At 57.4% G+C, this 25,235-nt stretch overlaps 2 protein-coding genes across 3 annotated transcripts; both read right to left on the bottom strand.

Annotated features, from left to right (window-relative positions):
* Positions 1 to 171: 171 nt before the first annotated feature.
* On the bottom strand, positions 172 to 8,281 carry WBP2 (WW domain binding protein 2). 2 transcript variants are annotated; one of them, XM_059150331.1, is made up of 8 exons: positions 8,141 to 8,281; positions 5,572 to 5,680; positions 4,195 to 4,330; positions 2,981 to 3,073; positions 2,233 to 2,367; positions 1,944 to 2,066; positions 1,442 to 1,518; positions 172 to 1,324 (listed from the first exon to the last, which is right to left on the bottom strand). In XM_059150331.1, exons 1-8 carry the CDS (start codon positions 8,197 to 8,199, stop codon positions 1,271 to 1,273), a joined length of 786 nt encoding a protein of 261 aa, XP_059006314.1. In that variant the 5' UTR covers positions 8,200 to 8,281; the 3' UTR covers positions 172 to 1,270. The 2 variants fall into 2 exon arrangements, with proteins under 2 accessions (XP_059006314.1, XP_059006315.1); XM_059150332.1 differs by lacking the exon at positions 2,233 to 2,367.
* An 11,928-nt stretch (positions 8,282 to 20,209) lies between these two features.
* Positions 20,210 to 24,716, bottom strand: TRIM47 (tripartite motif containing 47). Its single transcript, XM_059150297.1, has 6 exons — positions 23,898 to 24,716; positions 22,743 to 22,838; positions 22,256 to 22,486; positions 21,877 to 22,075; positions 21,395 to 21,469; positions 20,210 to 21,123 (listed from the first exon to the last, which is right to left on the bottom strand). The coding sequence occupies exons 1-6, from the start codon at positions 24,603 to 24,605 to the stop codon at positions 20,483 to 20,485; spliced, it is 1,950 nt and encodes a 649-aa protein (XP_059006280.1). The 5' UTR covers positions 24,606 to 24,716; the 3' UTR covers positions 20,210 to 20,482.
* Positions 24,717 to 25,235: the final 519 nt, after the last annotated feature.

Raw genomic sequence — 25,235 nt, 5'->3', positions numbered from 1 at the left:
CAGTGGGAGGCCTTCCCGGCCCAGGCAGGCCTCAGAGTGCTGTGGGAACAACAGGCTCTCACACGGGGGAGGGCACCGTCTCCCCAGAGCCTCCCCCAGGGCCCTCAGCAGCCAGACCGGTCTCTTCTCCCAAGATCTCCCACTGGTCACCACACACAGAGCCAGAAAGGGTCCAGTCACTGCATTTTTACTACTTCACATTTTCAGCGAACAAATCAAGGTGCAAAGAGGGTTTATTTAACATTAATATATTAACTGGGTTTTTTTGTTTTTGTTTTTCGTCAAATAAATAGGGAATTCTCATTAAATAACCATCTCCTCACTTCACGGCCAGTCCAGAAGCAAATGAAGAGCAAATATTAGTGCATCCAGGGGGCAGATCACCAGTTAGGCATGAAGCTTAAAGGGAAGAGGGCAAGGGGACAGGGCTGGTGAGAGGTCACAGTCGGCACACAGGCTCAGGCCAGGCCCCCGGGGCAGGGACCTCTGTTCCAGCCCACCCAGCAGCCCCCAAGGGGTATGATGGAATGAACATGCATTCTCCAGTTCCAGTCGGAGAAGCCCCTTCTACAGGGAAAAGAGAGAAGGCAGAGGACAACAAAAGCCAAACGTATCCAGAGGGAAGCAGCGGCCTGGCCTAACGCCGCCCACCCCTTGGACACTCGCGTGGAAGCTCCCCAAGTCAAAGTGGTGGCAACAGGTGACCAAGGACAGGACAGGGAGGGGAAGGTGAGCGTGACCGGGCTGGAGGCTGGCTGGGATCGGAATGTGGGCTGACAGTCCGGCGGGAAGGTGGCCTTCCACGGTGAGGCACAGGCCGGAGCGGAGGGAATGTGGGGGGGCCCGGCGGGGGCCCCCAGGAAGACGGGAGGCTGGTCTGAGGGAGTTCACAAGGCAGAGTAGAAAGTGGATTCCAAAACGAGGGAGCTGGACTGCGGAAGAGGAGGTGGCCAGAGAGTCCCTCCGTGGGCAGAAGCTACTAGAGCAAGACAGGAACGAGACGAGGCCCGTGCTCCGAGCAGAGCTCCGGAGACAGCGGGAGGGAAGCGCTCCGAGCAGTGCCACGGGCTCCGAGCTAGAAGTGGGGAGGCACGGCTCCCGAGTCAAGGGCCCCCCCTTCCCTCAACACGAGTTCCTGGGAAGTGATTTATAATCAGACCTGGAGGAAGAACAAGGCCCTTCCCTCACCCCCCAGCCCCAGTCTCAGCCCCGAGGGGAAGGGAAGGGGAGGGGAGAGTGATGAGGGGTAGGAGGCAGGGGCGGGAGGGGTCTACTGGGTCTTCTTATCTTCTGGCGGGTAGTAGGGAGGCGGCGGAGGCTGGTTCTAAGGAAGGAAGGAAAAAAGATCTCAATTAGAACAATTAGAAGGTTCTTGACAAGACAAGGTCTCCCCGCCCCCCGAGCCCTGCACACTGGCCGCCCGCGCCCGGCGCCCGCTCACCGTGGGCATGTAGACGTTGTGCGGGTTGCCCGGGTTGTAGTAGGCACTGGCCGCCGCTTCCGCAGCCTTGGCTTCAGCTTGGAGAGCAAACACACTCGGTGTCAGCCCCAGCGGGGAGGGATTCCCACCAGGTCCCGCTCCCAACGGCTGGTGCTACCCGATTCCTTCCAGCTCCTTCCGAGCCCTCGCTCCCGACCTGATCCTCCCCAGGATCCCGCCCAGGGCACGCTGCCACCTTCCGGTTGCGGATGACCAGACTGACAGAGGGAGACCTTCCCTGCCCCAGGGTACCACCCGGCTAGCTGGGGGAGCAGAGGGGGCTGCGGTCCAGATCTCCACCAGCAGCCACCACACTGCTGGTCTCCTGGACTAGGCCAAGGGCACGGGTCATTCGCCATCTGGGGCTCCCGGGCCAACCTCTAGCCATTCTCTGTAGCTCTCCGTGCAGCCCTGGAGAGGAGCGGGCTGATCCCCCAGGAGTGGGAGCGGCCCAGGGTCTCACCTGCCGGAGTGGAGGGGACATCAGGGCCGCTGACTGGAGGTTCCATGGGCCCAGGGTAGGGCGGTGGGGGAGGCTGCACATACCCCATGGCCCCGTCCATCATGGGCGGTCCCGGATAGAACTCTGCTCAGCGAGAGAGAAAGGGACCCAGTGAGCAAGCCAGCCCCGGCTCCATCAGCGGGCACCTCCCGGGCCTCTCCAGCTCCTCTATCCGTCCTGAAGACTCCCCTCGGCAACCCCCTGGCCTGGGTGGGCGGGGTGAGGGCTGGGCAGCGAAGGACACACTCACCAGGTGGGGGCGGTGGGTAGGGGTAGCCAGGAGGGCAGGGGTACATTCCATTGGCGAATGGCGGGGGAAAGACATAGGCCCCGCCGGGCATGTGGGAATACCCATAGGCTCCATTGGGGGCTTCGCCTCGGGAGGCTACAAATAAGTACAAGGGGAGAGAGAAGTGAGTGTCACCTACCCAGGGGGGCTGCAGGGTCCCAGGAATGTGCAGAGCAGACACGCCTCACCCCGCCCCACTCCACTCCCCACCCATGCTAGAGCCGGCCTCGGTCGGGGAGGAAGTGAGGGATCTGGATGGGGACACAGGCCAGGGCCAGGACAGGGGTGGACAGACAGACGGATGGACACAGACAAAGAGGGAGGCTCGGGGATGGGGTCCCAGACGCGGCTGGGGTGAGCTGGGGACAACACGGGGATGTCTGCTGAACTTTAGACTGTTCTACGGGAGCTTAATGGTTGGGTTTCTTGTTTTTTTGAGGCCGCAGTAAAATGTCCTCGAGTCCCAAGAGTTTTGTCCCAATGTCCCATACAGGCTCCAGGCCGGGTATACCCGGCCTTTGAGGTACAGGCCAGAGTGATGCTAGTGACAAGTTTCCTTCCCAATTCCCAGCCCCGGTCGGCCCGGGGCCCAGAGACTTATCTCTCGAGTGCTTAAAAAACAAAACAAAAAGTGAACAAACTCAAACAAACAAATTAAGACCCACACATTTAAATATGTCTTCGCCCCGAACTTTCAGAGCGCTGGTACCTTGAGATGCCACCTGTAGCATCCGTTGTCCGAACTCGATGGCGCCCCCTGCTGTAAAGGTCAACTTGTAGGACGCAGCGCCTTCCCATCCACCTGGGAGGGAACAGGCCGGTCAACACCTCCAGAGAAGAACCCAGGTTACACCCAGAGAGCCGGCTCTCTGTTCTCCTGGGTCTCTGTCCGGCGCCCCTGGGGAAAGGGCAGACTCCGCAGCACCCACCCGCTTCCCGCACAGCTGCTTCTCGTGCGCTGCCCACATGGGGGCGTGTCCGCAGGACACTCTTGGGGACAGGGGACTTTTCTTTCTTGGAACAAGCTTCCCCAGTTATCCCATCCCCAGCCGGGGAAGATCATCAGCACTAGAGCCTCCCACACCTCCATGAAGCAAGTTCCCGAGCAGTTTCCTTCAGCAACAAGAGACATTCAAGTTCAGAGCAGATCCCTCCTGAGGGGCCTAAGGACGGACCCCTGGCCCCTCTAGCCTGGCTTCTGCCCAAGGGGAATTGTGAGCTTCTAGAGAGCAAGACTCAACCTGGCTGGGTGTGAGGGGGAGGCCAAGTTCAACACAGAGGTCTCTGGTGTCTCCTGCCCGCCACCAAGCAAGGCACCTTCAGGCAGGAGAGAGGCAGCTGGCTCTTCGTGGCCTTAGGGAAAAGGTCATTCCCCAGCCCTGACACAGGTCTTCGCACACCTCAAAGGTGAACACACTCCCCAGGTCACGATGATCATTTGTACTTATTTTTTCAAGTCACCTGGCCGATTTCACTCTGACAAGGTGAGATGAGCTGCTACCTTCAATGTCAGCCTCTCCTAGCTCTTGTCATTCAAAGGCCCACCTCTGCTCGACAGTTGGCAGCCCTGGCGGGGGGTGGTGGGAGCTAATCCAGAGCCAGGAAGAGGACAAGGCTGGGGCAGATTAAGAGAGCCAAAGACTGCGGCGCCCGCGTGGCTCAGCTGGTTGAGCATCTGCCTTCGGCTTGGGTCGTGATTTCAGGGTCCTGGGATTGAGCCCCAAGTCAGGCTTCTGGCTGGGCAGGGAGCCTGTTTCTCCCTTTCCTTCTACTGATCCCCTGTCTGTGCGTGCTTTCTCTCAAATGAATCAATAAAATCTTAAAAAAAATAGACAGCCAAAGAGGGTGTCTCCAAGACAGCAGAGGTGCAGCCAGAGCACTGCTCTGGGAGCCCCATCTGTGTCCCTGAACGCCATCACCCACCTCCTGCTTCAGCCTTCACTGTTCCCTTGATGTAATTTGCACCAAACACGGGTTGCTTGATCTCACAGTCCTTCATCAGATAAAACGGCATCATGAAGGACTGCATGGCATCTCTGCCTTTGGACAGAAAGATGATCTGCAGGGAGACAGGAGGAGAGCCATCAGTGCCCATGCCACAGCCTGCCCGTTCGGCTATCACTTCCTGCGTGTGAGGAGTCTGCCCCTGGCGCCAGGGCCCCGCAGCCCCAGGGCACACTCTGCACCAGAAGCTCCTGGAGAGCTCTGAAAGCGAAGGGCCTGGGAGGCTCCGACAGATAAGGGTCTGCCCTCGGCTCAGGTCACGATCCCAGGATCCTGGGACCGAGCCCTGCATCGGGTTCCCCGCTCAGTGGGGAGCCTGCTTCTCCTTTTCCCTCTGCCTGCTGCTCCCTGCTTGTGCTCTGTCAAATAAATAAAATCTGGAAAAAAAAAAAAAAAGTGAAAGGGCCTGCGTGCAGTCTGGCTGGAGAGGCTGAACGTGGGAGTGCACGAGAACATGCCGCTCACAGCCTCACAGCACATCCCAGAGGGACAGGCTGCTCTGGTGGATGTGCCGGGCAAGGGAAGGGCTACCAAGGTCGGGCAGGGGGGCTGGGGAGGGCAGGAGGTGCTGGCTCCCGGGAGAAGGGGGCTGCCCAAACAGCAGGAGGGTCCCAGCTGCACTTGGAAACCCTCTTTTAAAACCCTTCCATCTGGGACTGAAGACGCCACCAGAAAGGAGGTTTTCAGGCTCCTCTGTCTCCGCTAAGTCGAGGTGAGGAAAACTTGAAGATAGGCCCCTGTCTTCCAACCATCTTTAAATCTAACTCTCGGTAGCTATGGGCAGTGAACCTTTTCCAAGAATGGCCATTTGTCTTTCTCTGGAAGGCTCTCGGTCGGCCTGGGTCATTCGCAGGCAAGGCCCGAGCTGCAGTCTGGCACTCCTGGCTCCGCCGGGCTGTGGCGGGCTGTCTGCCCAGCCTGGAGGCTCTGCGTGCACTGCTGTATCCTGTTTACCACATTTGTCCCTCTGGTCATGCACAAAGGCCTTGTGGGCTGCTCTTACAGAAATCAAAGTCGTAAGAGCTCCCCACTCCGGGCCCAAGGCATCCCAGCAGCTGTACCCTGCGGATTTTACAGGGACTGCTCCAGATTCTGCATGGATTCAATGGCCTGGGGTTGGTTCAGCTGCTCAGAGAGGCTGGTGGTTCTAGAACCCAGGCACAAGTGACAGAAATATGTGGAGTGAGCAACTAACGCTCCTCAGGTTCAGAGGCCACCGGGCTCACGAAGCTGACCTAAGACTCACAATGCCCCCAGGAACCATGAACTTTCAAACCGTCACATGGTGAGACTCACCCGGTAAGGGGTAAGGTAGACGGTGCCTTTCTTGGTCCCTTTGAAGGCCTCGGGAACGTTCTTCATGTCATTGAATGTAAGTTCCACATGGTCATAAGACATCAGGATGCTGGGAGGAGAAACGAGAGGACAGACCCTGATGAGCCAGCTCGGAGCCAAGCCCTGCTTTCCCCAGAGACTGGACCCTCTCCCCGCAAGCAGGTGTCTGGCACATCGGGTCTCAAACCTGTCTGGACACTGCGGCAAGGAAACCGTTAATATAGCCTTGGAAGGGATGAGCAAGGTGGGGGTCTACAGAATTTCCCCAAGCCCCACATATACACCTCCAGGTGACCACAGCAGAAGAGCCGAGGACATTAAAGCCGTAACACCATCATCTCTTAAATCTCGTTAGATTACCTGGGTTGACTCCCCCATTTTCTTCTCAGTCCCTATGATAAGTGTCTGTTTTCATTGGCTTATTAGTACTGATATATAAACCCTCTAAGACACGATCACACATTACCAAAGAGCTTATGTACGGTTCCTTTAAACCTGGGCTTCCTGAACTGGGTCTGCAGGGCTGGGAGTCCACGAAGCCCTTGAGATGACGGTGTCCGCGCACTTTCCTGGAAGAATCTGCAGCTTTCATCGCTCTCAAAGGGACTCATTGCTTGAAGAGTAAGGCTTGATATTTTACCATGAAATTTTATTGGTTTTTTTTTTTAATATTTATTTATTTGACAGACAGAGATCACAAGTAGGCAGAGAGGCAAGCAGAGAGAGAGGAGGAAGCAGGCTCCCTGCTGAGCAGAGAGCCCAATACGGGGCTCCATCAGGAACTCAGCTGAAGGCAGAGGCTTTAACCCACTGACCCACCCAGGCGCCCTACCCTGAAATTTTAAATGCTAATTTAAACTCCAACTGCCGTACACACGATTTTTTTCAGGAATGAGGCCGAAGTATCTTCTAAAGGCACCCCATTATTTAGCAGCACAGAGCCTGAAGCCAGGTAGGAGGTTCACCAGCACAGACACAGTCTTGTCCCACAAAGCCCCACTGAGAAAGAAAAATAGTCCCAGGAGATATTACCAAATGGCATCAAAAGTGTTTTTCCAGGCCCGGGACTGGCTCGCACACAGAGAGACTTACAAACCGGGGAACAATGTGAGGTTTCTCTGATTATACGATAACAAGGTCCAAGTTCACAGGGTTCCATTTGTCTTCTTCCTCCTCCCAAGCATCACAACTGTCTTCACTGGGGAAGGTAAGTGGGAAAGCGGACTGGCACCAGCACGGAGAAGTCCGGCTCAGAGAGGGCCTGAGTGGCTTGGCAGATCGGTTAAGTGGCCGACCCTTGGTTTCTGTTCAGGTCACGACCTCCGGGTCCTGGGACCGAGCCCCACATGGGGCTCTGAGCTCAGCAGGAAGCGTGCTTGTAGATTCTCTCTCTCCCTCTGCTCCTCCCCACGCCTGCGCTCGGGCCCTCTCCCTCTCTCTCAAATAAATAACTCTTAATATGTATATATATCGTATACGTATATATGTGCGTGTGTATTTACTTAAGAAGCACAGCTCAGAGAAAAGAGATCATTACCAGAACAGGCCGGTCCCGCAGACCCTGAGCAGGTAAGATGGTGGGACCATCAGCATTCTGAAGCCAGGGCACCCCAGGCGTTCTCCTGACTCATCAAGCATTCCTGGATGCTGGCCTGGCAGGCTACAAGGCTCTGATCCCACCAAGTCTCTTCTGGGGACTCAGACTCCTCATAAGCCTTCTGCCTTCAAGAGGCATTTCAGGGTCAGTACAGTTCAACCAAGGCTAGAGCAAGAGAGAAGCCCCCAAAAAGTCCAGAGAGGGGAGAAGAGACAACAGAATCGATCTGGGGTTGGCGGGGTGGAAGAGAAAGTCAGTCTAGGGCTGGGAGACCTCTGCTCTGGGAGGTGACCCAAGTCAACAGGCATTCAAGAGACAGACCCAAGGACGGACGCCGCGCTAGGAGACGTGTTGGGCATTTGACAAACATCTACTGAACTGGACCTCTGGGCCTCAGTTTCTCATCTGGGCGCTCAGCAGTTCTGGAATATGCCGGAAGGCTCTGTACTGTAGTTAAGCCTGCGACTTCAGAGCACAGTCGTCCTTCCCGGAAGCCCGTCTGTGTTATTCACAGCTCTGCGATCGCGGGCAAGTTACTCAGCCTCCCCGCGCCTCAGTTTCCCGAGCTGTAAGGTGTGCAGCACAGCATCCGCCGCGCCGCGCTCACACCTTGAATGAGGCGGAAGAGGAGCGCGGCCTGGCACGCAGCACCCGCCCCGAAAGCGGCAATTACTTTTGTCTAAAGCTCTTCCCACCTCTCGAAGTCCTCGACCCCCAGGGCCCCACCTGTCTCCCGCAGCCCCGTCCCCCTCCAGCCGCCCCACCCCCGGCCAATCGCGACATCCCGGCCGCTCCAGCCTCCGGCCCCGCCTCCAGCCGTTACCCCCACCCACCGCACCCCGACAGTTTACCCTGCTCACGGGTGTACCCCCCACCCGCCCGCCTCCCACGCCCGCCCTCCCCTCCTCCAGGATCCTTCCGCAGTGTTTTCACCTCTCCGTGTTGTTGACGATCACTCCGCCGCCCTCCGAGTGATTCTTGTTGAGCGCCATAGTCTCTCCGAAAAGGGTCCCGAGACTCCCAACGCAGTGCGCTTGCGCCCCTCTACGGCCCGCCCCTAGTGGCGTCGTTCGTATTAGAGTCAGCCAATCACAGCTCTTGTGCGGAGCCTGCCCAACCACCTGATCTCGAGCGTCACGTGGTAATAGTTTACTCGCTTCCCCCCGGCCCCCCAGTTTCGCCTGCATCACAAACAAGCTGAAGACTACAATTCCCAGAAGGCAATGCTCCCTCAGTCGGCTTTCCTCTACGCTTGCGGAGGGATGCATTCTGGAACTTGTAGTCTTTTGACTTCCTGATTGCATAACTAATCCGCCGGTGCGTTCCCCACTGCCCATCCCCTCTTCAAAGGAACAGGAATAAATAGTTGGACCTGCCACAAAGGAATTAATCGTAAAGGCCCTGAGCACAAAAGTGCACACTCACGAGATAGGGACAGTAATCTAAACCAGGTGTGGGGAATGGTGAACAGTCACCTGCTGGGGCATCTTTACTCGCTCAAAGAGCTTTTGCGAAACCCCAAGTCCGTGACTTTGCCCCCGGTTCGGGTCGTCACCGTAGCGTTGGAGATGAGGGCAAGGCCCGGGTCCAGGCCGTGGTGGCCCAGCGGGCTGGCTGGTAGAGAGGCGTCAAGAAAACTTCCCGTCCGAGTCATGAAGTCAGACCCAAGCCCTCCGAGGTTGGGGATGAGAATGTCCGTATGGGGAGGAGAACCCCCGTGCCCGGACCTGACACCTCCACCAGCCTCACAGTGCGGGCGGGAGGGCCCCCACCTTCCGGCCGCCTCCATCGCGGCGGGCCTAGCGGTGGCACTGCCCCTCCTAGAAAGTTCTGGCTCTCAGTCCGGCCCGCCCTGCAGCGACGCAGCTGGAAGACAGACACAAGATCGGCAGTAATTGAACCCCGCACGAGGCGAGACCTGCAGCCTCATTATTTGTCTCACAGAATAGAGCTGACTCATGGCAGCCTGGGACCCAGCCCTGGGCGGCGCCCTTGGGCAGCTGTAGTTATTATGGAAACTACCCCCGCCTCGGAGGTGGATCTTTAAGGGGGCGGGGGGGGGGAGGGGTGTCCCTCCCCACGGGGCGGTGCTGGTGCAACGTTAATCCTCAGGGATAAGGGATCAGAGTGTGAGTTGAAGCAGACAGCGGATTCCCTGGCACGTGATGCCCAAGCCTGGGGACTCATCTGCGATTTCTTAGGTGAAGTATCAAAATCCAGAAAAGGTTATGAGACGTGTAACAGCCTTTTGTGAAGTCTTAAGCACAAGCAGGTGGGACCCTGCAGGACAAGAGCAGTGAATTACTGCATAATGGACGCGGTGAGATCTGCCCCAGCAGTTAAATTAATTTTGGCACAGGAAGTCTATGCCGCTGTTTTTTAAAAAATGACGGCAAATTCTACATGCAGACAGAGAAAGACTGCCTGTCTGTTGGGTGCAAACACAGGTGTATGAATATGCTACAGCAAAAAAACCAAAACACAAAAAACTTCTGTTTGTATTAAAGTTAGGTTTTAGATCTACATATAAAATTTCTGGAAAGAGCCACCAGACATTGTTTTTGGCATGATCCCCATGCCACGTGGGTCTGGGAATTGGGGTGGGCTGGTAACTCCATATATTGTATACTTCCTCGTACTGTTTAGTTGTTTACTGTGCACATTCTAAATATTAATAACATTTCAAAAAGAGCGAGATCCACCCAGTAAAGGTTATGCAAGAATGAATGCTTTGAGGACCATAAAAGGGAAGGTGGGGAACAGTCCAGTACCGCCCCCCCCCCACACCCCTTTCAGGAACTCCATCCGTGGCAGAAGCACTTACAGCTTTTGGAGGCCTTGTTAAGAACTAAAATACGCAATCATGAAAACACGGTATACACAGCTGTAGCCACACTTAGGCCTCCTGACAGGAGAGGAAATGTATTGAAGAGGAAGTCAGAGTGGAGATGAGCTAGCAGGCTTAGCTGGTTCCAGTGTCAATGTCCAACTTCTCCAAGTTTAATAAAAACATATGACTCAGGGGCGCCTGGGTGGCTCAGTGGGTTAAAGTCTCTTGCCTTCAGCTCAGGTCGTGGTCCCAGGGTCCTGGGATCTAGCTCCAGACAGGCTCTCTGCTCAGCAGGGAGCCTGCTTCCTCCTCTCTCCTACCTGCTTCTCTGCCTACTTGTGATCTCTGTCAAATAAATAAATAAAATCTTAAACAAACAAACAAACAAAAATAGGACTCAGGGGCACTTGGGTGGCTCAGTTGTTAGGCTCAGGTAATGATCTCAGCGCTCTGGGATGGAGCCCTGCATCGGGCTCCCTGCTTGGCAGGCACCTGCTTCTCCCTCTCCCACTCCCTCTGCTTGTGTTCCCTCTCTTGCTGTGTCTCTCTCTCTGTCAAATAAATAAATAAATAAAATATTAAAAAAAAAAATATTGGGGCACCTGGGTGGCTCAGTGGATTGAGCCGCTGCCTTCGGCTCAGGTCATGATCTCAGGATCCTGGGATCGAGTCCCGCGTCGGGCTCTCTGCTCGGCAGGGAGCCTGCTTCCCTCTCTCTCTCTCTCTCTCTCTGGCTGCCTCTCTGTCTACTTGTGATTTCTCTCTGTCAAATAAATAAATCTTTAAAAAAAAAAAAAAATATATATATATATATATGACTCTGGGGCACCAGGCTGGCTTAGGAGAGCACGCGACTCTTGGTCTCAGGGCTGTGAGATTGAGCCCCATGTTGTGTGGAGATTACCTAAAAATAAAATTTTTAAAAATAAAAAGAAAATCTTAAAAAATAATAACAGTAAAATTAAAATATATGACCATGTGACCACATTGTTAGAGTTACTTCCAGCTGTGAATTGGGCAGTGGTTTCCAGCACCCATGCCGAGGGGCTCAAGGGGAGTTCATTGCTGAACCAAGACACTGGCAAAGGGCTCCATCTGAGCCCAGGGCTCAGACCTCAGACCTCTCCTGCCTTGGAGTCCGCACAGGCTCTGCGTGTTTCCAGAAATGGTCACTTTTTGCTGAGTTGTAACCGTTCCTATTCTCCAGAGGGAAGCTTTTTTTTTTTTTTTTTTTTAAGATTTTATTTATTTATTTGACAGAGAGCACAAGGAGGAAGAGAGGCAGGCGGGGGAGCGGTGGGGGGGAAGCAGGCTCCCTGCTCAGCAGGGGCTGGATGCGGGGCTGGAGCCCAGGATCCTGAGATCATGACCTGAGTGGAAGGCAGAGGCTTAACCCACTGTGCCACCGAGGCGCCCCCCACCCCAGACCAACTTTGGGACAATTTTTATTTTAGATTTTGTTGTTCTCTGCCATTTTCTAGTTTAGTTTGTCATTTGAAAAATTGCTAATTGCTATGCACTAAATTGATTTTTTTTTTTAAAGATTTTATTTATTTATCAGAGAGAGAGAGAGGGAAGAGAGCGAGCACAGGCAGACAGAATGGCAGGCAGAGGCAGAGGGAGAAGCAGGCTCTCTGCTGAGCAAGGAGCCCGATGTGGGACTCGATCCCAGGATGCTGGGATCATGACCTGAGCCGAAGGCAGCTGCTTAACCAACTGAGCCACCCAGGCGTCCCACACTAAATTGATTTTGCCACCTCCAGCTTGAAAACCTCTGTTCCAGAAGAAAGGCTGAGGTGGGGGGGCGCGATGGGCGAGGGAGAGAAGGGAAGGCTGGAGTTGAGGCCAGCACCACTCCGCCATGGGGACCTGCATCCACCCAGCGTCTAAAGCTGATACTGTCTCCTATTTAGGGTTCCCGAATTGGTATGCTAAGGGGCTGTATCCGTGTGCTGTAGGTAAGTCCCGGCCTCTTTGTGTGGTCCAGGAGTTGTGTGGATATTACCTCCTTTCTTCACTCTTCACGTGGTAGCCGACTCAAAGACAGAGAGCCATCATTCCCATCTCTTAGCCAAGAGGGCCGGCAAGCCTTCTTGATCCCGGGGTGGGCTTATGGGTTCTCTAGCGGGATGGCCTCCGTGCTGGCTGAGCACAGAAGTGGCTACCTCCTCCGAAGACAGAAAGGCCCACAGTGTGCAGCTGGGGCTGTAGGGCTGGACCGGGGTCAGTGGCTGGACCTAGAAAGGGGACGGGGTGCTTCCCAGAGCCCAGAGACAGGAGCAGAGTTTGGGGGATTCTCCAGGGGTAGGCCCCCTGCCCTGCTCCCACCCAGCAATCCCAGGAGGTGGGGTGTGGCTGTTGGGAGTAGGGGGGCTGAAGGCCAAGAACTGTGGTTTGGGGTTGTGTGAAAGGGTCCAGTCAAGAGGCAGAAACCACTGTGGCTACTGGACCTGGGAGCGTTCACTGTAGAGGATTAAAATAAAGCTATGGTAATGGAAAAGGTGAAGGAACCCAGGAGTGTGAGAAGCTGCCACCACGGGTGGGGGGGGGAGAGACTTCCTGCGATGCGGGGGGTGGGGGGTGTAGGGGGGGTGGGCCTGGGAGCAGCTAGAGACTTGGGGCTGCCCCCACTTTCCAGCCCAGCAAGCTCTCTAGTGCCCCCTGGTGGTCGAGCCTGGCAGGGAGCCGGCAGCGGTGGCCCCCAGACCCCAGCATCTGGAAGCCTGACGTAAGGAGTGAGAGTTATGGGTGGAATTGTGTCCTCCCCAAATTCATATGTTGACATCCTAACCCCTAGTACCTCCGAATGTGACCTTAAGTGGAAGTAGGCTTGTTGCTGATGTAATTAATAAAGATGAGGTCATTGGGGGGGGGCATCTCATCCATTAGGACAAGTGTCCTTATAAAAAAGGAGAAATTTGGACACAGTCAGGCACACAGAGAGAAGGCCAAGGCCATGAAGGCAGAGATCTACAAGCCAAGGATTGCCACATGTTGTCAGCAGACGGTCAGAAGCTAAGGGCCTGGTACCGATTCTCCCTCACAGTCTCAGAAAGGACGAAATCTGCCAAGACCTTGCTTTCAAACTCTGGCTTTCAGAACTCCAAGACTAGTTCAGAACTCCGAGAATAGTTTCTGTTGTTCAAGCCACCTATTTTGTCGTCCTTTGTTCTGACAGCTCTAGAGGACTGCGACAGTGGGTTTGGAGCAGAAGGACAACAGCTGGGCACGATCCCCAAACCTCGCTTGGCCCGGGGGAGAGGAGGCTCACCGTGCAAGGACCCTTGAGCCCAGACGATGGGCCTCTCAGCAGCGGTCCCCATGGAAAGAAGATTCCCAACCCCCAGAGAAGCTCTCCTGGTTCGAGGCACTGTGTAAACCCCAGATGATTGTTCTACCTAGGACCCCCACCACCCCTCCAAACGTCCCTGAGGTTGAACATCTGACTCTCTTGACAAAGGGCAGCTCTTCGCGACGTCGGAGTGGCAGACGCCACGTCAGGCCCGGGTGATGTGGACGTGAGCTATTTCGGGCCACGTCATTTTGACTGGGTCTTTCAGTGACGCCTGTTCCTTGCTCCTCCATGGGGAGGCAGAGCCAGGGCACGTCTGGGGTTTTTTCTGGTTGCTATGGAGATGAGCCCCACCCCACGTTCCCAGCCCAGACCTCCAGGCTCTGTCAAGTTCAATGTCCCCAGCGGCAGCTGCAGGGTCTGTTGCAGCCGTTCCCTGCTGAGTGTTTGCGCAAACCTCCCCCTGCCTGTTTCCACTTCTGTGCCTCCCAAACCCCAGAGAGCCAGAAAGACATGGGCGTCACCTCTGAAGGTGTCCCCTCCGCAGCACTGAGGAGCCACCCCTCGGATGGAGGGGCCTCAGGGAGAAGAGAGACCAGGAGAGACCAGGAGAGGCTGTCCTGGATATGGGCCCCTCCCTGCTTGGCTGGATGCTCCTTCCCAGAGGCTGGGGTGGGCTCCTCTTTCTGGAAAGACGCAAGGTGGGGGCATCCTTGGTCCTTCTCCCCCACTTTGCTGTCCTTAAACTCACGCCTCACCTAAACGACAGAGTGATTCTAGACTCTCAAATCTGATCGTACTGTTTCCGCATGTGACACCCTGCTCTCAGGAAAAGCCCAGAATCCTGAGCAGGCTCTGCCCAGCCAGACCTGGCTTGTCCAGCCGGTGCTGTTCCCTGCCCTCACTGCCCTCCCGCTCGGCCAGGCCCCGCCCGCACCCGCCCTGGTTGTCCTTGGCCAGCTGGCCTTGGCTCTCCATCTAGGAGGTCACCCTCGGAAATGCACCCCCGACTCTAGCAGGGTCCCAGGCCACCTTTTCTTTTTTTCCGTCTCTGGGGAAATGTGGGTTTTGTTTTGTTCTGTTTTATTGTGGTGGAGGGGAGGCAAAACGTTTCCTCTGTCTTCCTGGGGTCTCTAGTGGGACCTGAGAATTAAGTCAACATCAAACCGATTAACAGGAGAAAAGCAGACAGATTTTACTTTCGTAGGTACCCAGGAGACTTCCTGGGAAAAAAAGACCCCAAAATTTAGGCCTAACAAGAGGTTGCACCAAGAGGAGTAATTTTGGAGAAGAAGGCTTGAGGAAGTTGTTTTAACAAGGCTGATTTGTACAGATGTCTCTAGGCCTCAACATCCTCTCTCTGGTGATAAGAACGCCCTTTTCCAGCTGGCGTAGGGAGCCCATCTTCACATGGGAGTTTTATCTCCTATTTTCAGGAAGAAAAGGGGGAGGCCAGAAGGCACTTCCTGCGTCTGTTGTCTTTCAGGTCTCTCTCACACAGGAGACACGTTCTGAATCCCCTCAGCGGTAAGATACACATAACATAAAGTGTACTCTTTTGGGGTGTCTGGCTGGCTGTCAGGAGATCATGGGACTCTTGTTTTCGGGGTTTGAGTTTGAGCCCCAGACTGGAGGCACAGTTTACTTAAAAGAAATGAAGTGTTTTAGTATATATTTATTTATTTGAGAGAGAGAAAAAGAGAGCATAAGCAGGGGGAGGGGCAGAAGGGGAGGGAGAAGCAGGATCCCCAATGCGCAGGGAGCCCCGACTGACTGACTCGGGCTCCAACCCAGGACCCTGGGATCATGACCTGAACTGAAGGCAGAGGCTTAACCCACTGAGCCACGCAGGGGCCCCTGTTTTTTTTTTTTTTTTTAAAGATTTTTTATTTATTTATTTGACAGAGAGAGATCACAGGTAGGCAGAGAGGCAGGCAGAGAGAGAGGAGGAAGCAGGCTCCCTGCTGAGCAGAGAGCCCGATGCGGGACTCAATCCCAGGACCCTGAGATCATGACCTGAGCCGAAGGCAGCGGCTTAACCCACTGAGCCACCCAGGCGCCCGGGGCCCCTGTTTTAATCTTGTCAAGGGTACAGTTGGTGTCATGAAGCTCCTTGTCATGAGACCTCCGTCACTATCTCCAGATCTTTGTTATCATCCCAAACTGAAACTCTATCCCCACTAAAAGCTGTCTAGCCCTCTCCTCCCCCAGCTTCTGTTACCGACCATCCTCCTTTTTGTCTTTGAATTTGTCTAGCGTAGGAAACTCAAATAAATAGAGTCATACAAGAACTATCTTTTTTGCTTTTGGCTTATTTTACTTAGTGTAATGGCTTCGAGGTCCATCCATGTGGGAGCAGGTATCAGGTATCGTCCCTTTCTGAGGCTGAGTCATAGTCCGTTATATGTAAATACCACATTTTGTTTATCCGTTCATCTCTCGGTGGACATTTGAGTTGCTTCTACCATATGGCTACTGTGAATAACTGCGAGGAACATGGGTGTCGAAGTATCTGGTCAAGTTTCTCTGCTCAGTGCCCTTGGGTTTCTCCCAAAGTCCAGTCTCAGCCCTTGGGCAACAATTATCCTGTAGCCCTTTGTGAGGTCCCATGAGGGCAGGGCATGCCTATTTAGGTCCCTGATACCTGTATCCTTAGCACCGAACACAGTGCCCCACACTGAATAAATATTGTTAAATGAGTGAGCGAAAGTTTCCAGTCTTAGTGAGAGGATGTAATGTAGTGTCCTGGCAAACGAAGGTCTGGACTCATCCCAGCTCCTGAAGAACAGATCTGGAGATCTCCCAAGGATTGACAAATCCTCCAAGAGTACTGCTTTTGCTCAATTATTCTGGGGAATAATAACAATAGCAACAACACTTCTTGAAAACTCACTCTGGAGGCTCTTGGGTGGCTCAGCCAGTGAAGCGTCTGCCTTCAGCTCCAGTCATGATTTGGGGGTTCCTAGGATGGAGCCCCACATCGGGCTCTCTGCTCAGCAGGGAGTCCACTTTCCCTCCCAACCCTGCCTACTTGTGATTTCTCTCTTTCTGTCAAATAAATAAATAAATAAAATCTTAAAAAAAAAAAAAGAAAAAGAAAAAGATGGAAGGAAAGAAAACTCATTTTGTGCCAGGGCTTGTGCCAACCACGTCACCTAAATTATCTCTTTCAATCTTCGAAACAATGCTGTGCCATTCCAGTCTTATCCTGTTCCACCACGGAGGAAACCTAGGCATGGAGGGGCTCAGAACCTGCCCAAAGCTTATGGCCAGTAAATGGCGGAAGAGGAATTTTTAGCCCAAACTTTCTGATTCCAAAACTCACACTCGAAAACATTCTCCACTGCTGGGGCAGAAAAGCGTTGCTTTTTATATTAAAGCAAAATGGGAGCTCTTATGGAGTAATATTCAAAGTCTGAATGTCTTTTAAAGATCAGGTACACAGGATACCAAAGCCTATTTCCTGCCTGCCTCAGTGCTCTGCGCCATGGATCTCTGAACTTGGGTCACCCCAGCTCCTCCGAGGGTCCTGGGGAAGGAGGTGGAGGGTGAGGGTGAAGCCCATGACCGCCTCCTAAGGGACTCCTGCAGTTCCTAGAATCTTCTGGAAGATGTGCTGTGTAGCAAGGAAGTGGCCTACATCCCACTCTTTGCATGGTAGCATGTAATGGGAAAGCGTGTGTCATATGTGGGGCTGACTGGGCTGCAGACCCTGTAGCCAGATGCCACCTACACCCCAGCAGGACCTTTAGCACCAGCCCACAGGGCCAGTGGCAGCCCTCAGCCCCGCCCAGTCCAGCCCTGTCTTCCTGGCCAGGCCCTCTGGGCTTAGCCACAGTCTGGGTCCAGCCTCCTGCTGATCCTGGGAAGAGGGAAGTATAAGGAAGACTTCTCTGTGAGGGACGAGTAGGGAGAGGAGAGGATGGGGCCACTTTCCTCCTGGAGTGTGTGTGGGGGAGGGTGTGGGGGGTGCAAACGGGGGAGGATACAGGACCGCGCCTGCCTAGCCAGAGCCGTGCTTAAGGCCACAGCTCAGCCCATTGTTGGGAGCTCTGGAGTTCATTTTCCCACAGAGACAAAGCCCAAGTGGAGGTTGGCTCCCCGCCTGGCCCAAAGGAGCCAGATTTAACTAATAGCAACACAGCCTCTCCACCATTGTGTGTGACCAGCAGGGGCTGCTCGGCGGGGTGGGGGTGGGGTGGCTCTGGCCGAGACTCAGGCAGGAGCTTGGAGACCACAGGCTCTCGGGGCAGCTCTGCCAAGGGCTCTGGTGGCCGTGGGAACTGGGGTGCAGTGGAGGGCCATTCTTACACAGGCAACACTGCTGGGAAGCTCGGTGTGTGCACGTGTGTGTGTGTGTGTGTGTGTGTGTGTGTGTGTGTGTGTTTAGATTTCTAGGCACAGGACTTACCTAAGCCGTGGAATGTGGAGCTGATGTCCCGGACGGGGTGGAGCCAGGGCAGCTCCAGCACGGCCCCGTGCCTCAGTTTCTTCATCCGGAAATGATAGCGGTAGAAAGTTTGGACTAGATGGCTGGTTTTCTAATATTTTTTTTCTTTTCTTCTAAGATTTCATGTCTAAGAGACATAGAAAGAGAGCACAAGTAAGCAGAGCGGCAGGCAGAGGGAGAGAGAGAGAAGCAGGCTCCCTGCTGAGCAGAGAGCCTGATGTGGGGCTCAATCCTAAAACCCTGGAATCAGGACCTGAGCCAAAGGCAGCCACTTTAACCAACTGAGCCACCCAGGTGCTCTTAATATTTATTTTTATTTATTTTTTTAATTTTAGATTTTATTTGTTTATTTGACAGAAAAAGAGAGAGATCACAAGTAGGCAGAGAGACAGCAGAGAGACAGGGGGAAGCAGGCTCCCTGCTGAGCAGAGAGCCCGATGTGGGGCTCGATCCTAGGACCCTGGGATCATGACCTGAGCTGAAGGCAGAGGCTTAACCCACTGAGCCCCCCAGGCACCCCTATTTTTTTCTTTTATACACTTTCTCTTTTTGCCAGCCATCTGGATGAAGCATGCACTGCCTCCTCTGCCAGCCCGCCCTGCCTCAGTGTACCTCCTTGGAGCCTGAGATCTTCTCCAAGCACCTCTTTTTTTTTTTTTTTTAAAGATATTTATTTATTTATTTATTTAACAGACAGAGATCACAAGCACGCAGAGAGGCAGGCAGAGAGAGAAGGAGGTGAAGCAGACTCTGCTGAGCAGAGAGCCTGGTGCCAGGACCCTGGGATCATGACCTGAGCTGAAGGCAGAGGCTTTAACCCACTGAGCAACCCAGGCACCCCATTCTCCAAGCCTCTCTCACACAGACTGTCCCGCTTGCTCTAGCATATCCCAGAGTCACCAAGCAAGGGCAAGGTTGAGGAGAACGCCCCAGGTGGGAGACAGCGCTGAAAGCCGAAGTCCGGCCCGGATGGCCCAGGTGAGCCAGTCTCCTGCGCTGAGCTCTAAAGCTGTGGTCGCTGGGATTTGGCCTTATGATGCCTGAGGTTCCAGGAGCTCTGGAAGCCTGGGATCATTCTGCAAGCGGCAGGGCCCGCCATGGCTCCAGGCTTGGCTAGTCGGGGCCGAATTCCAGCCAGGGGCCCCCTCTGTCTAGCTTACGTTCCATGACATGCCAGGGCCCTGCAAAGCCAGGGACCCGAGGTTCCTTACAAAGGGAGCGTGTGAGGCAGGAAGTGCCAAGCCGGGGGAGGAAGGGCTGACACCCAGCAGAGGATGGGGCATTGGGGGGTGCTCTGTGGAAGGGGGGAGGCTGGCTGCAGGTGCCCGGACTCTAGCAAGCCCCCCTCAGTCCATGTGAGTGACGGTGACAGGAGCTGCCTTCCCCATTCTGGAGAGCTGGGGGCCCTGGCTGCCAAGGAAACCGTTTTGAAAACACAAAGCACCAGGAGCAAGGAGGCCCCGCCCGGAAAAACAACATCCTGGCTGCTGGGGCCAAGGCAGAGCTCTGAGGAGGGGCTATTTTTAGCAGCCCAGGCAGGGGAGGACTTGTATGGCCTTGCTGTCTGGCTGCATAACTCACCCATTGTCCCGTCTGACCTTGGGCTAGCGATGGAGAGGCCTCTGTCTGTCCCTGTCTTCCAGGCCCGGACGCCTCGAGGGGGCTCCTGGGCCACAGAGAACCCAGGGACCAGGACTGGCCTGGAAACACTCTCGCTGTGTAGCCTCTGGGGTGGGCACCCCAGGCCAGGCTGCGGGCCCTGGGGCAGCAGGGAGCGCCGGGCTTTATTGGGAGAGAAGCAAAGGCTCTGCTGGGGTGCAGGGCCCGCCCGTGCCTCAGTGTACCTCCTGCGTGGAGCCCCGTTCCAGCTGCGTGGCTGGGTGTGGACACGGTGAGGCCCGCTCTGGAGGACGAACCCTTTCTTGGAGATATTCTCGCCTCCAGCCACACCCTGGGGCCTGCTCGGCCACAACCCTCCCAGGCTGAGAAGGTGTGTGTGTGACAGACGCTGGAGCTCTCAAACTTTCTTGCCCATGCCCAGGAGTGGTGTCCTGCTCTGGAGGAGGGGGGCAGTGTGCGGTCCGCATTTAGCCTTGGACATGAACACCAGAAGGCAGGTCCAGGATTGGATTGTGGCATCCAGGATGAAAATAGCTCACAGGGATAGGCCATGAGGCAAAGGCTCCGGCAGCCAGAACAAGTGGGGGGCTGGTCCCCTTGGGAGAAGCCGCCTTAGCTCCCCCAGCCCAGAACTGGGGAGCGGGCTGCCCCAAAGGGCAGAGGCCTTTTTTCAGCCTCCTCCTCCTGGGCCAGGGCTCTCCCCCAACCTCTGCCCCCCACTCCAGGAATCCTGGAGACCAGATTTTCAAGACCAGCTCTCCAAAGATGAGATTTCTTGGTGGGTGGAGAGAAGGATAGAAAAAGGAGTCATTCATTCAACAAACATTTATTCAGAACCTACTGTATGCCAGGCACTGTCCCAGGAACCTGGAAAGGGTGGGGGCTGGGTAGCCTGGATATGCCCCTGCTCTGGCTTTCCCTCCCAGAAACAAGGCCTGTGGAGGAACAGGGTCCGAGGGGCACCGGAAGGGGCCTGGGGGCCTCCTCCTCGAGAGGCAGAAGGCCAAGTATAAGGAAGGTGGGGGCCTCTAGGAACGAGAAGCCTGGGGCGGTGGGGGGCTCCGAGGTGCCTTCCATCGGGCATCACCTCCTCTTCAACACGGAGATGCAGGACTTCTTGAGGGGCCCGATCTGCAGATGGGCGTCCACACTCTCTAGGAAGAAGGCGGGCTTGAGCCTGCGAGCGAAGAGTCCCGCAAAGTGGCTGTCCAGGCGGCTCTGGAAGGGGTCAATGGGCGAGGCCAGGGAGCTGCTCCGGCGGGCCCGGGAGGCCTTCAGCCTCCGAAGAAGGCTCATCTTGCCGTCCCGCACGGCATAGAAGGTCAGGGCACGGTCGGCGTATTCGAGGCAGATCCCGACGGTGGGCGAGAAGGGCTGGGGCAGGGGCGCCTCGAGCCCGTGGAACCAGACGGAGAAGCTCCGGCCGTTCCACTGCAGGCAGCAGGAGTGGGCGTTGCGGCCCAGGCGGCCCCGGTCGTAGGGCTCTTGCGGGGAGAAGTCTTCGGCCATGACCCCCACACTGACCCAGCCCTCGATGATCTCCACCTCCCAGTAGTAGGTGCCCCGGTCCAGGGCGCCCTCGCCCAGCACCTGCTCGCAGTGGGTGAAGCGGGTGGGTGACTCGGGGTAGTTGATGGGACACAGCACCCTCTTCACACCTTTGGTCCCGAACAGTTGCAAGTACTTGTCTGCCGTGTCACTGTCCAGGTCCACGATGTAGGCAACTGCTCCCGCGGAGGGGGGAGAGACAGGGGGCTCAGGCGCAGGCGCGGGCGGGACAGCCTCTCCCCCAGGTACCCCCCTCCCCACACACAGTCTCTCGGCTCCTTAGCGACCAGCACGCCTCAGCCCCACCGGAGAGCACCCCGAGAGCGGACCCAGTTTGCCCTAAGGATGAGGGGAGTGGGAATCCGGGTCTTCTCGTGCCAGGGCTCAGCCCAGCAGCCTTGGGAGGGCCTGGTGCAAGCCGAAGGGAGAGCCCAGGTGGCCACTTACACTTGAGGAAGTAATCCCTGGGAGCCTCACTCTCGAGGCTGTTGGTGCTGTCGGGGTCTTGGGACTCGGCATCGGCTGCAGAAGAGATAGTGGGGAGGGGTGCTCTGCAGTGGCCCGTGGCTGGGGAAGGGGTGCAAGGCGCCCCTGTGACCCAAATCCCTCACACCCGCGACAGGCACACACCCCAGTATGGCCCCCTGTCTTCACCTGCAAGCCTGGTCCTCCGGGTCTGTCCCTGCTCTACCTCCTCCCCGCTCAGCCCCTCTGAAGCTAGACGGCGGCGCAGGGGAAGCCCCCTCGGCACCCAAGGCTGTGGCTGAAGGGGCTGGACTGGTCATTACTGAGCTGTGGCTCCCCTCAGGACTCGTGACCCACCCTGCGCCCAGCGCACAGTTTCTGTCTTCCGTTCTTGAATGGATCCTGGGCCTGGGGGCCTGTGCAGGGAGCCTGGGGAAGGGTGAGTCACCTGGGGGGCCACCCACCTTCTGTGCCCAACTTCTGTAGCTCATCCTCGTCGCCGCCCAGCCCCCGCAGCTGCTCCCACTGGCTGGCACAGGCCACCGTCAGGGCGTCTCTCACCGCCCGCACAGCTTGGGAGGACTTGGTGAAGCTGAGCTCCCTCGGGGGACCGGGCCCAGGGCCACACCCCTCCTCCAGGGCCAGCCTCAGTGCCAGCAGCTCCTGTGCCGGATACGTGACTTTTAAGGCCTTGCTGGCGGCCGCTCCTTAGGCTGTGGGGGATTGCGCCGCTGGATGGATGGCACAGCCCCGGGGGCCCAGACCCCACCCCCCTGCCTTCCCTCTCCATCCCTTGCCTGTCCCGGCTTTGCGCCCTCTCTGCCCCCTACGAGCTGCGCTGACCTGCAGGAAGCTGACCGAGTCGGCCTCAGGGACCTGGCTGAGGTCCTGGCGTGCCCGGCTGAGCCTACTGCGCTGTTCCTCCTGTCGCCTCAGGTCGCCCTGGGAGCGGCCCAGCATGGTGGCCTCCCCTTCCTCAATGAAGCCCAGCACCTCCGTCTGGAACCCCTGCAGGACAGCTGCGGCCTCGGTGAAGAGCCGGCACACCCTCTCCCGCTCTGCCAAGGCTGCGCTCTGCATGGGATGACACGGGACTAGGGTGAGGGCAAGAACAGCCCCCTTCTTTCCAGACCCCCACCTTCCCACCCTGCCCTCTTGTGGGGACAGAGGGACCAGATGGCCCTGTCCCAGAGCTGCTCGGGCTCAGCGGTGCTGCAGGTGGTGCCGGGAGGGTAGGCTTCTTTGGAGAGGACCAGAGCACGCGGCCGACGCCCGTTGCCCGGAGCCCACTGCAGGACCGCACAGGCACAGGGTCAGCGTAGGGTCCAACCTTGATGAGGGCCACCGTGCGTCGGGACTGTGCGATGCCAGCACCCAGCTCGTCCATGCGGTCCTCCACGGCACTCAGGACTTTGGACTGCTCTGCCTGTGGGCAACACCATTAACTGACACGGGGCCGGCCGAGGCCGTAGCCCTACCTAGGGCTACCAGGCCTCAGCAAGAGGGAAAAGAGGGATGACCCGAGAGTGACATCTGTGTATGGGGGGGACTGGGAGTGGCCATGATGTCCCATAATAGGCCAGAGGTGCCTCAAGGCCAGGCAGGTGCCATTCCCAAGTGCCTGGCACTGGAGCACAGGCCGGCAAGCTTGTGGGCGGTCAGCCTCCCCTCTCTGACCAGTGGGCAAGTACAAGGCCATCCACGCTCCCTAACGCTGCTCCCACTCACTGGAGAGCTCCTTTCAGTGAGGTAGAGGCAGAGGTAGTGGGGTAGGTGCGGCACAGAGGGCGTTCAGCTGTCTTAGGGATCCCTGTCCCCAAAGAGCCTGTGTCCCCAATTTAGGCCTGAAAAATGGGGATTCCGGGCAAGTCCCCTGGGTCTTGTGAGTCACGGCTCCAGGCAGGAGAGACGGAAAATCCCAAGGCCAGCGGCGCCAAGACCGGGCTGGAGGCCAGAGGAAACTGGGGGTGGAGGTAGCTGACGACTGGGAACACATGCTCCCACCACGGGCCCCTGGACCAGCTGGACAAGAGCGGTCTGTATGCTGCGTCCACCCTCAGCCACACTCCTGTCGCCTGCCACACCCATCTCAACCTGATGCCTGAGCCCAGGCCAGATCTGAGCGGGAACCGGCAGGAACCCGGCCCGGCGGCGCAACAGCCGCTCTGCCAGAATCAGCCGGTGGGGACCCCGCGGGCCTGACTCTGCTCTCCCTTGCCTTAGACCCCCATCGGCCCAGACCCCGGCTTGCCCTACCAGTCTTTTTCGCGTTCTCTCTGGGCCCCTCCACACCCCATTCCCATCTCGAGCCGCGGTGTGGATGGATGACATTGTCAGAATTGGGAAGGACGGCAAAGAGTCTCAGGTTAGAGGAGGACATTAGGACCCTATCAGGAAAAGGGGTGGGAGGCGGGGATCCCTGGGCCCTCGGCGGCCCCCGCGCGGCCCTGACCCGCCCCGGCGCGCCCCCGGTGCCCGCGCCCACCTCCTGGAGGGCGCGCTCCTGCTCCAGTGGCACGAGCTCGTGGCCGCGGTGCTCCTGGGCGGCGCAGGCCTCGCACAGGCACACGCGCTCCACGCGGCAGTAGCGCTCGAGCGGCCGCAGGTGGCGCGGGCACAGGCTCTCCTCCAGCCGGCGCAGCGGCGGCACTAGGCGGTGTCCGCGCAGCGCGGGGCTGCGCTCATGCGGGCCCAAGTGCGCCGAGCAGAAGGAGGCGAGGCAGGAGAGGCAGGAGAGCGCGGCAGGCAGGGCGGCGCCCTCGGGGCACGCGTCGCAGCGCACCGGCTCTTCGCCGCCCGGCCAGGGCTCGGGCGCGCAGGGGGCCGAAGGCTCCGGGGCGCTGGGCGGCGCGCTGGGCGGCGTGGGCTCCGGGGCCGGCGCTCCCGGACCCGGACCCGGACCCGGACCCGGACCCGGACCCGGGCCGGGCCCGGGCGCGGAGCCCGAGCCCTGGCGGAGCTGCAGCAGCTCGGACAGCGTGTGGTTCTTGCGGAGCTGCAGGCCGTCGGGGAAGGGCTCCTGGCACAGCGGGCAGCGGGCCGCGCCTCCGGGCCCGCCGGTGCCACCCGCACCGCGGTGCGGCCACAGCGCGCTCAGGCAGGCCAGGCAGAAGTTGTGGCCGCAGGGCAGCGTCACCGGCTCGCGGAGCGGCTCCAGGCAGATGGGGCAGCTGAAGGGCCCGCTGCCGTCCATAGCTCCGCGGCCGCGCGGGCACCGCCTGTTCTGCTCCCGCCCAGGGAGGAACCCTGCCCGCTCGCGCTGCGGCACCGCCCCCTGGGACCGAGGCCAAGGGTCCAGCCCCCTTCCGTCCCCGGCTCGGACCGCCCCCAGCGCCGCAGACCCGCCTGTGGGTCTCGGTATACCCGGCGCTGGCCAAGACTTCGCGGGGGGTCTCCGCCCCCGTGTGCCCCACACCTCCGGCCCCGTGTGACCCCGAGGGGCTCCTGCACCACCGTCCCTGCTGGTCCAAGGGGAGCGCGGAGGGCAGAGAGTGCGAGGCGGGCACACTGGAAGGAAGCTGGGAAGTTCACCCCTCCATCACCCTCAGTTCCCCCCACAGCCGGGCCCCGGACTCCAGAGGGACCGGGCGTTCCCACCCGTTGCCACCGGGCCACTCCAGACCCTTCGCGCTCCAGACCTCCCCGAGGCACTTGTTAGCAAAGCTTCTGAGCTGCTGCTGACTGCAGAGAAAATTAACCGCTGATGTGCGCGTGTTTTTGCCCCTTAGCGACTCTATTTACCCCTTGTGGGGAACTTGGGCTTTTCTAACCCTGAAATGGGAAGTTGCTGTCACCCTCCAAGTCCCTCGTGTGAGGGAATTCA

This window comes from Mustela lutreola, chromosome 15 (genome assembly GCF_030435805.1).
Source record: "Mustela lutreola isolate mMusLut2 chromosome 15, mMusLut2.pri, whole genome shotgun sequence".
Classification (NCBI taxonomy): domain Eukaryota; kingdom Metazoa; phylum Chordata; class Mammalia; order Carnivora; family Mustelidae; genus Mustela; species Mustela lutreola.
The sequence above is the reverse complement of the archived record's forward strand: the minus strand, read 5'-3'. Positions and strand labels throughout refer to the sequence as shown.

Excerpts from the sequence above, each read along its gene's own strand:
- WBP2 (XM_059150331.1), bottom strand. The coding sequence starts at position 8,199 with ATGGCGCTCAACAAGAATCACTCGGAGGGCGGCGGAGTGATCGTCAAC. Across the intron at positions 4,331-5,571 it reads TCTACCTTACCCCTTACCGG|ATCATCTTTCTGTCCAAAGG; the intron begins GTGAGTCTCACC and ends GTCTCCCTGCAG. Across the intron at positions 1,519-1,943 it reads TGTCCCCTCCACTCCGGCAG|CTGAAGCCAAGGCTGCGGAA; the intron begins GTGAGACCCTGG and ends TTGCTCTCCAAG.
- TRIM47 (XM_059150297.1), bottom strand. The coding sequence starts at position 24,605 with ATGGACGGCAGCGGGCCCTTCAGCTGCCCCATCTGCCTGGAGCCGCTC. Across the intron at positions 22,839-23,897 it reads AGGAGCGCGCCCTCCAGGAG|GCAGAGCAGTCCAAAGTCCT; the intron begins GTGGGCGCGGGC and ends TGTTGCCCACAG. Across the intron at positions 21,470-21,876 it reads ACAGAAGTTGGGCACAGAAG|CCGATGCCGAGTCCCAAGAC; the intron begins GTGGGTGGCCCC and ends TCTCTTCTGCAG.